Source organism: Mixophyes fleayi, chromosome 9 (genome assembly GCF_038048845.1).
Source record: "Mixophyes fleayi isolate aMixFle1 chromosome 9, aMixFle1.hap1, whole genome shotgun sequence".
Classification (NCBI taxonomy): domain Eukaryota; kingdom Metazoa; phylum Chordata; class Amphibia; order Anura; family Limnodynastidae; genus Mixophyes; species Mixophyes fleayi.
Genome location: NC_134410.1, coordinates 82,255,473 through 82,270,798, shown reverse-complemented (window position 1 = coordinate 82,270,798; position 15,326 = coordinate 82,255,473). Strand labels below are relative to the sequence as shown.

Genomic DNA, 15,326 nt, shown 5'->3' with positions numbered 1-15,326 from the left:
ATAAAGCATAGTTCAGGAGGGACCAACAGATGAACCCTTCGCCAGTGAGTCTCCACTGCAGCTGACCACCCGGATGGGACCGGATCATGCAGGAGAATGGACACAGCAGCTGGCCACTTAGAGGTCCAGAAGACAAGCACATGATTGCAATGTACTTTTTTTTTCTGGCCATGGGTCACTCATGATCTGAAAAGGTACTGAGCCTCATGCAATGTGTGTCAACGTTTGGGGGGGGGGATTTTGTGCCGTGTTCTGCTCCAGCCCATGCCAATCATCTGCAAGCCATTCCAACAAGTGGCTGATTGAAATCTTTAGCAGGGTGGGCTTCCTGCAAGAACTGATTAATGACTACAGGCACTAGTTTCAGGGATAATTGATGCAGACCCTTTGGGAAAAGTTTGGCATCGGACCCCTGTTCACCACCCCAACCCAATGGGTTATATGAGATATTCAATGCATCCCTTAAGCAGTTGCTAAGGGCGTATGTCTCCTCAGAGGGAGTAGGCTGGGAGAGATCCCTTAAGCAACTAGAAGTGCTGCAGGAGTCCAACATGATTTCCCCATTTTAGTTGCTGTATGAAGAAGGGTATGGCCCTCTGGATTTAGACCTGGAGAGCTTTGAAGGCACCCATTATGAAATATGTGGAAAAGTTTGCAAAAGAGACTCAAGTGCTTAGTGGATCTCACCCACTCCAGTATTCAGGTAGCACAGGGTGAAGAAGCAGCCAGGACAACTTTGAGCTAGAGTCAACGATAGAGCAGAAAGTGATGGTGCTGATCCCAGTCAAGAAGAACAAGCTACAGGCCACTTGGGCAGGACCCTGTACCATATTACAGTAACACTGGAAGGCTGTCTATACTGTCGCCTTGTACAGTGTGACACTATAAGCTGTGGTTCCCATGTAGTACAATATGGAAACTGAGTTGTTAGGTTATGGAATAATGCAGGGATATATGATTGCATATGTAGAATAATACAGGAGTTTTTGATTGATACATTGTACTCGGCTTTTGATAGTGCAACTGTGCATTTGTACTTAGCGTTTGATAGTGTGTAATATAGACGAGATGTATATTTGTTGTAATGCTGTGCGAAGGCTGGACATAGTCCGCAAATCCTGACTGTCTCTCTTAAATGGGGAAACTTGGAAAGCATGCTGTCTACGAAGCATTTATTGCTCCTTTCAGTAAACATGAACGATTATTTTTATTATAAGACAAAAGGGTCCAATAGTGTATTTGAGTTAATGAAAAAGGAGTAATTAACGTATGACTCTCATTTCCAGACTCATTCACAAAACATATTGTAGTGTATACTAGCATGCATTTAAAAGTCCATTTCTAAGTCATAATAAATGATTTACATTGCTGTATACAACATGTAAAGCACTTATAGGCAGCAGCGGAAAACCTATTATTCTTATAATGTACTGGCCAAGATGAGATATTATCTTACCTTTTTTAAATTACATCAGATGTTTAATTTTGGATTTTTAAAAAAAGTAAAGATGGATCACTTTCTATAGCATAACAATTATTCTTAATGATTCTCCAGATAGTATCTGCTATAGGTAAGTGCTCAAAAGTTAGAACAAACCAATTGCTATTTTCTTTTCTTATGTGGTGAGAACACCAGGGGCTAGATTTACTAAGCTGCGGGTTTGAAAAAGTGGGGATGTTGCCTATAGCAACCAATCAGATTCTAGCTGTCATTTTGTAGAAGGTACTAAATAAATGAAAGCTAGAATCTGATTGGTTGCTATAGGCAACATCCCCACTTTTTCAAACCCGCAGCTTAGTAAATATAGCCCCAGATCTGTTTCTCTGTTTCTTTCAGACAGTTCTTTGTTAATCATGTTTGGCACCTAGCCCTGTCTACAAATCTCAAGATAATTTGCATGAACAAGGAAACCACTATCTGGTTGTTTCTTTTTAGGGAAGGTACCGACTGACCAGGCATTTTTTAATGTGCAAAAGAGGATACTTATAATGAAATGAAAATGAGTGAATGTCTCTTTTCTGTGACCTATGGTTATTAACCCACCTTGACCATAATTACTAGTGTCAGAAATTCTAACTTTGACAACAAAATGTCATGTGGACTATTCATACTGAAAGAAGCTGAAATGAATATTAACCACAATTAGTTTCCTATCCTCCACTAATCCCTGGTATTTGAACCTAGCGCAAAAGGAGAAGAGACTTCTGGACAAAAAAGCCCTTCACACCAATGCAGGACAGATTATACTAGGCAGCAGTGTGAAGAACATTAGAACCCAGTAGAAGGGATACTGACTCACAGGGTTGCCATGTAAATGGCACTTTCCAGCTTGAATTTCATTACGGAAGTTAATGTTAGCCAATGTAATTATTTGCAGTGCGGTGCAGTGGATGTGGATGTGGAACGGTGAGAGGAAAATTAGTCTTACGGCGGCATTTAGGACACATTGAAGCAGGTTTTCCTACTTGTTAATACTGAGAAGTTAGAAGGTTGAGTGTACATCAATGTGGCATGACAGACTTGTTAGAACTTACTGTAAAACTCTTAGAGCCATGGTTCTTAATCTATTTGGAAGCCAGCACTCCTTTAATTATCAAAATATGTCTTTGCACCAGTTTAAAAATATGCACATTTTTGTATCAGGAAACCACCAATTTATTGAAAAATATATAAAACATACATATTATTACAATTCAATTGAAAACTGAAACAAATGTTAAGTTCTCAATGACTTTTGCTGTTGCTTATTAATAATATCTTTGAATAGGGGCTCTTTTTTTAAAAAAAAAAAATGGCAACACACATGTTATAAATTACATGTAAGTGGTTTCTGGCCTTTGTTTTTATTACCAGAAATTCTAAGAATCCCACATTGGTAGGTGGTGCCAAAGTTGTTGAAATAGTACTAAGCACACCAAAATTGTTCCAAGTCTATTTTTACATTTTACATTTGAACATGTACATTAAAAATTATTTAGTTAAAAATATATTGTGACGACTGCCACCCCAAGATATGTTATAATGCCCGGTTTAGGACCACTGCTCTAGCACTGTTGCGCTACTTTTCTTGCGGTTTTCTTAAGTTGCAGCTCAAGAATTAACTTGGAAATGCAGTAAAGATATAATTGGCATAATTAATCTTCTGAGAATTTTCTCCCATAAACTCCCACCCCAACAACCATTGCTACAATTTATTACACAATTTTGAGAAAAGAAAGCAATTTCTATATATAAAAATGGTCATATACAATAGTATTTCCAATAAAAAAATTTGTTCTATGTTATATTTAAATAAAACAGAAATGTTAAAATTGGTCTCATCACAAACATAAACTTAAAAAGAACTTCTTTCATATATACTTTTTAGCAATCAACACCCTCTGCCCAAAGTACATATCCCACCACTACTGCTTTTACAGATAAGAATATAAATTGCAAGAATGCCTGTGAAACACATTACAATTAAGGGCTATTTATTTTAAAATCAGTGTAGAAAGGTCCAAGTTGGATCCTGTTGTGATTAACAATGCTACAAAAACATGTCTAGCTCTCCACAACTAAGGATGTAACAATAAAGTTGTAAATGCCCTTGCATGCACCACACCCTATGGTGCTGCAGTGCAGGCTTTCCAACACATATTTGGATTTCCATAACTGGGATCAAACACTGTTAATGCTTCCTTTGAGATCAACATACACTGTTGTGGTCACTGGTCCCCTAAATATAATTGCAAGGTTTTACTATGTCATAGCTTTTCCCATATATATATATATATATATATATATATATATATATATATATATATATGGGAAAAGCTATCTATAAATAAAATACAAGCATACATATCATTAAGATAATCAGAACTTGTAACATTACACAATTCTTAGAAAATATGTAACAGCTCTGGTTGAGCAGAGTCCTAGAGGTGGCTCTCTTTACTGGGTGGTTGTGCAGTGCAGGTCTCTGACTGACAAGCTGGGTGTGGGGTGGAGTTGTAGGGTGTGGTTAGGGTCAGGGCAGCTAGGGAGGAGAGGAGTGTGAGAAAACAGAAAGAAAAGCAGCTAGAGAAGAGGCGACTGGGAGATAATACTGTATGAGCAGGTCAACATACCCACAATATAGATTTGGAGAAGTCGAACAGTAAGGGCTATTAGGAGCACAGGAGGACCCCACCCATCAACACACCCACTGAGTAAAGGACAGCAGTGAGGCAGAGAAAGCACACAATCTGAATAGGGAAAAGCTGAGAACCCCTTCCCCCCAAATAAATGAAGATTTTCTTATGAATTGGTCGTATAGTTTTTATACATTGCATGAAGCAGGGCCCCACCCCATAAACACACCCAGAATGTACTGAGGAGGAGGAGGGGAAAAAGACAAAAAGAAGAGAAGACAGCCTGGGCAGTGAAACCTTACAAAGATAGCTGAATCCTGCATGCCTACGGAAAGGTCCTATTAATCTACCACAGGACTGCAGCTGGTAAACAAATCTGTGCTGAGCAGAGGGCGATGCATTCGGAAACACAGACGGTAAGTAGTCTATCACCTGCAATATACATGACTCGCTCATTGCTGCCCGTTCTGTAGGTATGTGCATTGCACAATTAGGTCGAATGAGCCAGGCGCATTTTGATCATATAAATATGTTAATTTGGGTGATTTATACCACAATTTGCCCGAACATCCTATAATGTGTAGGTGATCTGAGTACATCAGCTGCCTGCTCCAACACAAGACTCCATCTTGGTGCTTCTTAAAGAGACAGTGTACTTAAAAGGAGGGAACAGAGTACATTGGTTGGCTACAGAATGTAAAGGAGGGGTTAAACGATCCCAGCTATTCATCGATCTAAAGAGAAACCGTATGAGTTGATTTCTAATTGCATTAAATGTGTGTATGTATGTGTATATGTATATATATATATATATATATATATATATATAAAATGAGAGAGTAAGAAATGCTTGCAGTTATTAGATTGTATAAAATGTAGATTTCATTGGTAGTACTTTTTTAATGTATGTGTTTATGTTGGGCTGTAAGGTGCAGGGCAGCAACCAGTTCCTTAATTACATATTGTCCACCAACCTGTGTAGTATATACTAAATATAAGGGGTTGTGTACGCCTGCAGTAAAATGTACACTAAGCTGGATCTGTGTAGATATATTCTGTATTTTCAATTAAGATGTACGTACATATTACATCACATTTGGCGATCATATGTTTCCTAAATGTTACTTTCCTGTCAGTACATTGGTTATGAAACTGAGAAAGTGGGAGGTATACTTCCTAGCCACATTATTTCCATGTTAGGTGAATTGGTTGATATCAAATTGACTCTAGTCTTTGTATGTTAGGGGATTTAGACAGTAAGCTCCAATGGGGCAGTGACTGATGTGAGTGTGTTCTCTGTACAGCACTGTGGAATTAGTGGTGCTATATAAATAGCTGATGATGATGATTCCCATGCAAGGTGATCTGCATAATTTCTGGACCACCCGTATAGTTCATATCTTTATCAGGAACTACTGCACACAGAGACGTAAAAGTGTCATATTAAGGATCTGAGATGCCTCTATTTCCTTTCTGAGCATGTTCTAGCATTTTACCTTTTATTCATGCATAAATGTGTCCCCTATAGGTGATATGGAATAAGTGTGGTGCAAAGGTTAGTTTGCAGGGCTGCAGAGGAAAGAGGCATGCTAAGTTTGGTCCCCTATTAATTTAAATGGCTATTTCTTTGCTTTTATTAGCTTGCTTTGTTTTACCCTGCTCTGTACTGAAAAGTTCAGTAACACAAACAAGATTATATTTCTCTATGTGACATAGTTTTCTGTCTTGTGACCAGAAAATAAAAATGTAAATCTATTCTAGCTCCTTCCCAGCACCCTCTGACACCCTCTCTTCATTTGATCCCAGAAATGAAGATGAAGTGTATACTCTCTTCTTAACTTCCTACTCTTCCACCTGTCCTCTTGATACTATCTTATTCTTTCACAAATCGTAAGATCCCCGTCATCTGTAATCTCTCTACTGGTAACTTTCTGTCATTATTCAAGTACGCAGTGATTACTCCCAGAGCCGTAATTAGGGTGGTGCGGGCGGTGCTGTCGCCCAGGGCGCAAGCCCAAGGGGGGCGCAGCAGCCACCCGCTACCTTCCCCTCTGTGGCACAGACCGCCGGCACAGTAAAAAAAAAAAAAAATCACGTCCGTGTTAAGGGAAAAAAAAAGCCGCAGGTTGTCGTGGCCCTGTCTACCGAGTTGTACTCGTATAATAATGCATCATATAGTCCTCTGCTTAGTTAAACAGGTCTTTGTATTTGTGTCCGGAGGTCTTTCATCCCCTGTATCGGGCTCCATGCCGCAGAGGCCATTAAAAGAGGCGTCTCAGGCTGAGATTTCCGTCTCCATGGTAACTGACGCTGGGCGATGGAAGAAACCATATGATTCTTCTGTAGGGGGAGAATTATCTTTGGATTGGCAGGAGATGCATGTTAAACTATTATAGCGCTTGTTATAGATGCAGAGAGAGTGAGAATAGAAGCGGAGATCGTCAGCCTAGACATTAACCTACAATGAGAGGTATTTACTAGAAGGAACAATCTCATGACTAGCAGGATATCCCCCCATAATGGTCCTTTACTTAGACTCAAGCGTTCCCAGATGCAAGATGGCAGCGCAGTGCTGATGGATGGATCATGGAGGTGAATAATCTGTTATGTTGTTATGGTGAGGTGGCGGCTGGATGGGGTCTGTATTTGATTTAGGCAGGCTGTGGCTCTCTGGCACTAAGGTCTCTTATGCTGGGATGGCATGCTGAGACTTGTAGTTCGACAACAGCGGGAGAGCCCCAGGTTACCTACATATGTAGTAGATAGTGACACACTAGGGTGTATGTACATATTTCTATGTCAGTGGTGTCTGATTTAATGCAAATTAATTACAGGATTGCATTTGTAGGTACATCTTGTGCTGCCAGGGTTTATAATCAAAATATTGCAATCACTCAGCCCTCTATCCCGATTTTTCACAGTTTCCGTTATTGTAACCTAATCTAGGGTACATTCTATTCTAAGAGTTTCTACACATGATGCAGTGTGTTCAAGCTATTGTCTGAATTTGAGGGCTCATTGATTCCTGTTGTTAATGCACCCTCTTTACACATTGGCACTCACAGGCTATGTGTGTGGGCAGGCATTGTATTTATATTATGTGTGTGAGCAAGCATTGTATTTGTATTTGTAGTGTGTATGGGCACAGGCATTATGTTTGTATTGTGTGCATGTGGGCGCAGGCATTGTATTAGTATTGTGTGGGCACAGGCATTGTATTTGTATTGGCATTGTATATGTATTGAGCGGGCGCAGGCATTGTATTTGTATTGTGTGGGCGCATATATATATATATATATATATATATATATATATATTGAGATAGCTATATGTATATAGATATATATATATCATGCATTTGCAAATATGTGTAGCAGAATTCTTTCAGTAACGTACTAGCCACTCCCCCACATTAGGTTGACCACACCCACTTGGCAAATGTCACTCCCACTTCGATGGGTGGCACCGATGCCCTGTCTCGCCCAGGGCACTGAAATGTCTAGTTACGGCACTGATTACTCCTATTCTGAAAAAACAAAATTCTGAACCAAACTCTCTCTCAAATTACTGTCCCGTCTCTCAGCTCCCATGCCCTCCAAGCTTCTTGAGAGAATTTCCTCTACTCTCCTCACACTCTTTCTGCGAACAAGCTATTGGATCCTCTTCAGTCAGGCTTTCTTTCGTTCTCAACACTCCACAGATACTGTGTTAACCAAGGTTGTCAATTATTTGGTCACTGCTAAAACTAAAGGCAAGTACTCTTTTCTAATTTTCCTGAATCTCTCTGCTGCATTTGACACTATTGACCACTCTCATCTCATACAAACGCTACAATCCCAAGGTCTTCAAGACACTCTCTTATCTTGGTTCTCATCCTACCTAGCTAATCGCTCTTTCAGTGATAATGTCTGTGGTTCGACCCCTCCTCTGATTTCCTTATCAGTTGGAGTTCTGCAAGGCTCAGTCCTAGGTCCTCTGCTGTTCTCTATCTACACCACTACTCTTGAAAAATTAATAAGCTTCTTTGCATTTCAGTATCCTCTCTATGTAGATGATACCCAAATTTATCTATCCTCTCCTGATCTTTCACCATCTGTGTTGTCCCGCATTATTGGCTGTCTTTCTGTCATTTCATCTTGGCTGCCCTCTTGCCGACTCATATTCAGTTTTTCTAAAACAGAGTTAATAATATTCCCACCCCCCAACAGAAGTTATCTGCCAGACATTTCCCAGTCAGCAAGCTCTCTTCCTAGGTGTGATTCTTGACTTAGAATTAACCTTTATTCCCCACATCTACTCTATATTTAAATCATATTACATACATCTGAAAAACATTTCCATAATACACATGTATCTCACAAATGACACAATAAAAACTTTAATTCATGCACTTATCATATTCCGCATTGACTATTGCAATTCCCTCCTTACTTGTCTTCCCCAAATCAGACTCTGACTCCTACAATCTATTTTGCATCCAGCGGCTAGATTGATTTTCCTTCCAAACCGTTCTTCCCCTGCTGAGCCACTCTGTCAGTCTCTAAATTGGTTGCCTGTTTTTCAACGAATCCAATATAAGATACTTCTACTAACATACAAGGCCATAAACAAAACTGCACCAAAGTAAATCTCCTCCCTTGTCTCAAAATATCTCCCAACTCGCACCTCTGATCTGTACAAGATCTGCGTGTCTCATTCACTGTCATTACATGTTCCCATTTCCGGCTACAGGACTGTTTTCGGGCTGTACCCACTTTGTGTAAGTCCCTCGTTCACACAATAAGGCTAGGTACACACTGGAGAATTTTACGACCAATCTGTTATCTACAACGATTGTACCTATGACTGATGGTCCGACCGGTTAGGCGATTCATGCATGCACACTACACATGATTTACCTTCAGATCTGTGCTCTTCATCTGGTTGTCTAGTGATTTAGAGAATGACAGCACTATAGTCATTCATTCATTCCTGTTACAGTGACTAAAACCACCTTGTTATAGCTATCCACATGTCCTTACGAAATTCGTTGGCTTCTGTGACTCTAAAATGAAATATTCAGTCTCGGAACACACACACACACACGAATTCCATCTACAGCACTCTATATTTAGTCACCAGGACATGTTTATTGCCGGCATCGCCTGAAAGGACCATGACTCTGTAAACTCCATGGAGATCGTGAGTGCATACACACTACATGATCGGAAGATGATTGAAACGAGATTATTAAGCAGTACGACCAACCAAATGAAACTACAATCGGCACTTTGGAACGACTGTTGTTCATCGTGTAAGTATACACACTAACGCGATATGTGGCCCGAGCGGTCGTTTATCGGTTAATTGGCCCAATAATCGGCTGAAAAACCTCCAGTGTGTACCTAGCCTAAGACTTTACTCTAGTCGTTATTCCTTCAAGGCCCCCTGAAAATCCACCTCCTCAGGCAAGCTTATCATTTTCCTTAACAACCCTCTTAACCTCACTAGGTTACCTTATTATCACCCTTTACACAGTTTACACAAGACAACAACCCTTTAATCCCCTGACCAGCATTGCTGTGTGACTGTATCATATAGCATATTAAGCATTTTTTTTTTTACTTTTGCACACTGGCTGGACCAATATGCAATATGTAGCACTTATGTATCCCATTGTCCCATAGATTGTAAGGTTGCGAGTAGAGCCCTCTTACCCTCTGTCTGTCTTTATTACCCAGTATTGTTTTAGTACTGGGTTTATTCCCAATTGCAGGCGCCATATAAATGTTGATGATAATGTTACCTCATATCTACTTTCACCCCCATTCAAGAAGTTACTTTGACTTAATGCCATTAACACCCACATGCAAATCTCATTGCCATTTTCTTTGAATTTGTCTTCTCATTTGCTCCACATTGGTGTTCATTTAAAAAAAAAACAAAAAAAAACTGAACGAAGAAGAAACACAAAGAGGTCATTGAGAGTAAGTGGTATAGTCCACATTGGCGATTTACTGAAGCAGATGATGTAACCGTGACCTGAGACTGTAAAACATCCTTCACTTTCCTCCATCCCTGTTTTGTTATCTTATTCATTAAATTAGCAAAGTGTATTGTATTGGCATTTCTTTTTCACCTCTAGATGTTTCTGCTCAATTCGCTATTAAAAAATAAATAAAATAAAATGGACCAGAGGAGAGGCAAATTAAAAGACTTCATTCTGCACATGTGCTTATACAGGACTTCATAAAACTACTATTCCTCTGTCTCATAATGTTCCATATTGGTGAATTTATCTTTCTTTAATTGGCCTTCACTCTAAATCTTCTAGCTAGCCTTGAGAGAGCTGAGGATGTCCTCCATATGTGCTTTCCTTTAGTGCTAATCTCTGCTCTGGTTGTCTATAATCTCCAAAATTCTACACCGCTCTCCATCTCTCACCTTACATTGCTGGCATGACTTGACTTGTAAATATACTCCTTCACATGTCGTAAAGAGTATCTTTATCATCTAAAAAAAACACATGCTTTTTTAAAAATGTAATCGCTGTCATTGTGAGAGAAGGAGAAATGTTCGTCCCGTCACAGCTTTAAGTTAGATAGAAGACGCTACATGTAAATGAACACCAGTTGTGTGACAAGAACTTTCCAATCTCCTTATACTTTACCATATGGATTCTGCCTTTCTCCTTTTTTCTGGAAAAGCTAAGGATTCAAACACTGCCACTAGACAGTACCAATGCGATCTTCCTCTTTTGTAAATCCTTTTCATTTGCACCGTCAGGACGTTAGCGCTATTGGTATCCCTTCATATGTTTTCCCTCACATAACTTTTTACAACCCACCTGACCCTCTTTCCATAATGAGTATTATTTTATTATGTAGTTTACCTATCAAGTGATGGTCAACAATGCAGGTTCTTTGTACATTGCTCAGCTCCAGACTCACAGCAGCATAGAGATGTTTTTACAGGGTTTGCAGGCCTATAACTACATACTGTTCAAATGAGTTTCCTGCAACACTGTTGAGTGCAATATGTGATTGCACAGGATAGTGGGAATAAGTATCCTGTCTGGTAGTGCTCCCAACTGTTACAAGCAATCAAAGGGAAAGAACTAGAGCAGCATCCAGCAAGTTATAGAAGTGGTTGTCCTGGAACCCGGTGGATGAAAGAGTGGGTGAGAACTGTTGGGTAATGATCAGCAGCAGGAGTTTAGTGGCATCAGGCAGTTGCCCTGTTTGTCCTCTTCCTAAAGAGAAAGGCAGAGGACACACTTTTGGTGCAATTTAACACTTTTTTTTTCTTTTAAAATTTAAGCATGGTGGCAAAACATTGGTGTGTTGTCTCTATGATTAGAAAACATGGCAGTACGCTCCAAAGGCATCAACAGTGGGTGTACAATGGTGTAAAATGCATCTTGTTCGTTATTTTAGAACGGTGAATGATAAACTTTTCTGGCTCTGTACTACAATACTTTTACGATACCAGTAGCAAGTGATAGGGGGCTGGTCCCTGTCTCATTTACCTAATTAATTTGTCAATACAGTTTCCTGCTTAACTAAAGAGAGCTAGCTGTGTCAGAAAGTTGTAGAATAAGTTGTAGGTGTATGTAGAAAAGTGTCAGTTATTATTATCTTGGGTAAAAAAGAAGCTGTACAATAAAAACTTCATAAAGTAGAGTTCAATGGCAGACAAGAACTACTTGGCCTATCTACTCTTCCCCATATTTACCGCTAATAACCTCCAATGCTTTCATATACCCCAAACTTAGGAAAGCTCTGTGTCTGTCTCAAGCATGCCTAAATTCCCCCACTGTATTGCTCTCTGTGACTTCTGTTGAAAGTCTATTCCACCTATATAAATAACACCCTTTCAGTGAAGTAATTTTTCCTCAAACTTCCCCTGAACCTACTTCCCTTCAATTTCGGTGCATGTTCTCTTTTCTAAAATGTTTCTTCTGAAGAATGCCTCTTCTACTTTATTAAAGCCATTGATATATTTGGAAGCTTATATAATATACTCCCACTCCCTTCTCAATTTGTTGCCCTTCATGGCACAACCTATAATTTCTTTATGTATTTTTGAACAAATGGCCTCCAAAGACTGAAAACGCTACTCCAGATGAGGTCTCACCAATGACCTATATTGTGGCATCACCACCTTTCTCTCTCTGTTATAAATTCATGTTCCTATGCAATCTAGAATCCGAATGGCCCTCCTTATTGCATTATTTTCTTAACATAAAATAGTGACTGCTAGGTCCATATCCTACTCAGTAGTTGATATGTTAGGCTAGGTACACAATTTTCCGACCGATGTGTTATCCACAATGATCAAAACCTGCAACTGAAGGTCCGATCGGTCAGGTGATTCATGCGTACACATTAGACATGTTTTAAACGATTTTTGGAAGACCAACCATCCGGCCAGCGACTTTTCACAGCCAGGCGCGGGCTGGCAGATTTCAGCCCGGGGGGGCGCACAGGCGGCCGCATCACACGAGACGCGATGCAGCCAAGTCATTGATGACGCGGCCACATTGCGTGTCATGCGATGCGGCCGCCGTTAATAATTAGGCAATAGAGCATTCGGGGGGCGGCCAGCCGGCCCTAACAGCAACCAAATGAAATGTCGATCGACACTTTGCAACCACTGTTGTTCATTGTGTAAGTATACACACTAACGCAATATCTGATCAAACGATCGTATGTTGGCTGATTGGCCCATATATTGGCTGAAAAACCTCCTGTGTGTACCGAGCCTTAGTGTTATTATAACACAATATTCAATTTCTGTTTTTTTTTATACAGTTGTATGTTGTTTTTTTTTTGTTGTTTTTTTTGGCATGATTATGTTGGCATTAAACTGCTGAAATTGTCCGTCCCTCTTGACCTCTCCTCTACTTAAAGCATCAATAACTTTGTTCAACAAAAATGTATATTTTTCTTTCAGAACCATTAGTAATGTCATTAATAAGTTTAGGTGCTGTACTGGTAACCTCTATTGCATTCCTTTTACTACAACTCTTTGTTGTCTATTCTTTTGCCCATATCCTATCCACTCAGCCACCCCTGAATTCAATCCCAAACATTTCAATATATGTATATGTCTTAAATATGGAACAGTGTCAAATACCTTACATACATTTTAATAAGCTACTTATAGAGGTCCACCTTTATCTACTACCTTAGGTTAGGTACACGCTTGAGCATTTGCGTCCAATAATCGGGCAAGTCAAGCGACATATGACCGGTCGGAAGTCAGGATAGTGTGTGTATAGTGACGTGATGGTCGAAAGTCGTTTCAAGGTCTCGATTGTCGACTCGTACTGTTTAATATTTTCCAACCAATCCACCCAACGATCATGTAGTGTGTATAAGTTACTGTACGATCCACAAGCAACTGCCGATAGTTCCTCGAGCTGCGACTACTTTGGGGGTGTGTACGTTAATTTCTGATGCCTGTACCAGTCCCACATGGTGTGTTGTTCTCATGGCACTCATTTGGTAATTAGGTGCTTCTAGCGGTAAAGCAATAGCAGGTGTCTATATAGCATATGTCCGCCATTTTAATTAGAAACCTTTGTCAGTGTAGTGTTATAAAAAAGCAATGTTTTATTTGTATGTGTATTGCTTATGTCTGCCTCCTTAAATATAGCTATGTGTCACTTTATTATACACTCAGTACACATAAATAAAAAGGCAAAATATGTGTATTACATTTGTCTGCCTGCATAATTATATACATTTTGTATATAAAATGTTTTTGTGTTTCCTATAGATGTGCATTTTATATATGTCTGGCTGCAAGAGAACATTTGCTCTACGGCAGTCCGTTGGTACTATCTCTGTTAATAGTGACTGGCTGAATAACTCTGTCTGTGGTGATATCAACACCCCTTTAGGGTCTTTGTAGTATCCTTGGGTATATCCCACCAGACCCAACTGACTTGTCCTTTTTTCATCCTCCTACACTTGCCTTGTAAAAAACCTACCAAAAAAAATATGAAAAATCTTATTCTCTGATAAATATGTTGCAAATTAATTAATTTTTTCTGTTGCCTAAGGATTTTTATACCCCCCCCCTATGTTTTAAGCATGAGAACTTGAACTCCATGAAATACAGTCAGATGGACTACAAGTTAGAGCAAGTAAAACCAAAATTTTATATTAATATATATATCACATGCTGATCATTATATATTACAGTAAATACTTGTGTTTATACTTAAATATGTCCACCATGTTTTTTCACTCCTGTAGCAGGTTGCCATGTTAGTAGTGAGATGCTTCTCTATCTATGCAGTCAGAGATGAGATGCAGCTTTCCAGCCTTGCTGTACAGAAATGCACTAGATTGGTTTATTCATACACAGTGATAGGGCCAGTGATGTCTTATTAAGTACAGTAAATACCCACAGATTCAGGTTTTTGTTTTTTCTTACTTGGATGTGATTCCTTCAGAGCACTGTCCTAAAGATGTGGGAGGAGCTTCAGCAGTCTGTACAGTGGAGTTGGGAGGTAATATTTTTATTTTTTAACAGAATTGCAGTGTAATGTTAGGGTAACATGTGATGTGATGTGTTTTCCTCCATAGTTCACATGCAAAATTTCAATTCAGTTGTCCTTTATGTTTTTTAGCTGTAATGTTCTTTGACTTAACGACACACCTAAAAAACGCATTTGTATTTTCCCATTCCTCATTTATTTATTTATTTATTTTTTATTTGGTAGCAGAATGTGTCAAATATTCTTTATCTTTCGGAGCAGGTTGTATCATTTTTTAAGGGTTGTAGTATATGTTAAAACAATATTCAAAAAGTATGTTAAAAAAAACAAATAAAAAAACACAAAGGGGCGTATTCAATTGTTAGCGTTAACGCTGAAAAACGAGCGCTCAAAAAATATTACCACTTATACGGTAATATGGCGCGCGAAAAGCGTTAATACGGTAGTTTACTCGCGAAATTTCAGCTCGCAGCTCATGGAGCAGCGAGCTGAAATTCCGCGAGTAATTACTGTATTAACGCTAAGATATTTTTTGAGCGCTCGTTTGTTAGCGTTAACGCTAACAATTGAATACGCCCCAAAGATGCAGATATGAGGCCATAAAAAGTTAAAAATAAAATACTGGGAGAACAGCAGTCAATTTCATGTGTTTTTAACACTGTCTGGGTCTCTAAAGCAATAAGCAATAATGGTTGACTGTTTTACATAGTATACCATCTTT

At 39.2% G+C, this 15,326-nt stretch overlaps 1 protein-coding gene across 2 annotated transcripts in view; it reads left to right on the top strand.

Moving 5' to 3' along the window:
• Positions 1-4,005: 4,005 nt before the first annotated feature.
• The window catches only part of LOC142100784 (Krueppel-like factor 8), a 121,688-nt gene continuing 110,367 nt past the window's right edge, over positions 4,006-15,326 (top strand). For both annotated transcript variants that reach the window (XM_075184589.1, XM_075184590.1), the window contains exon 1: positions 4,006-4,532. In XM_075184589.1, coding sequence (XP_075040690.1) covers positions 4,512-4,532 — 21 coding nt within the window. In that variant the 5' untranslated portion in view covers positions 4,006-4,511. The remainder of the gene's footprint in view (positions 4,533-15,326) is intronic.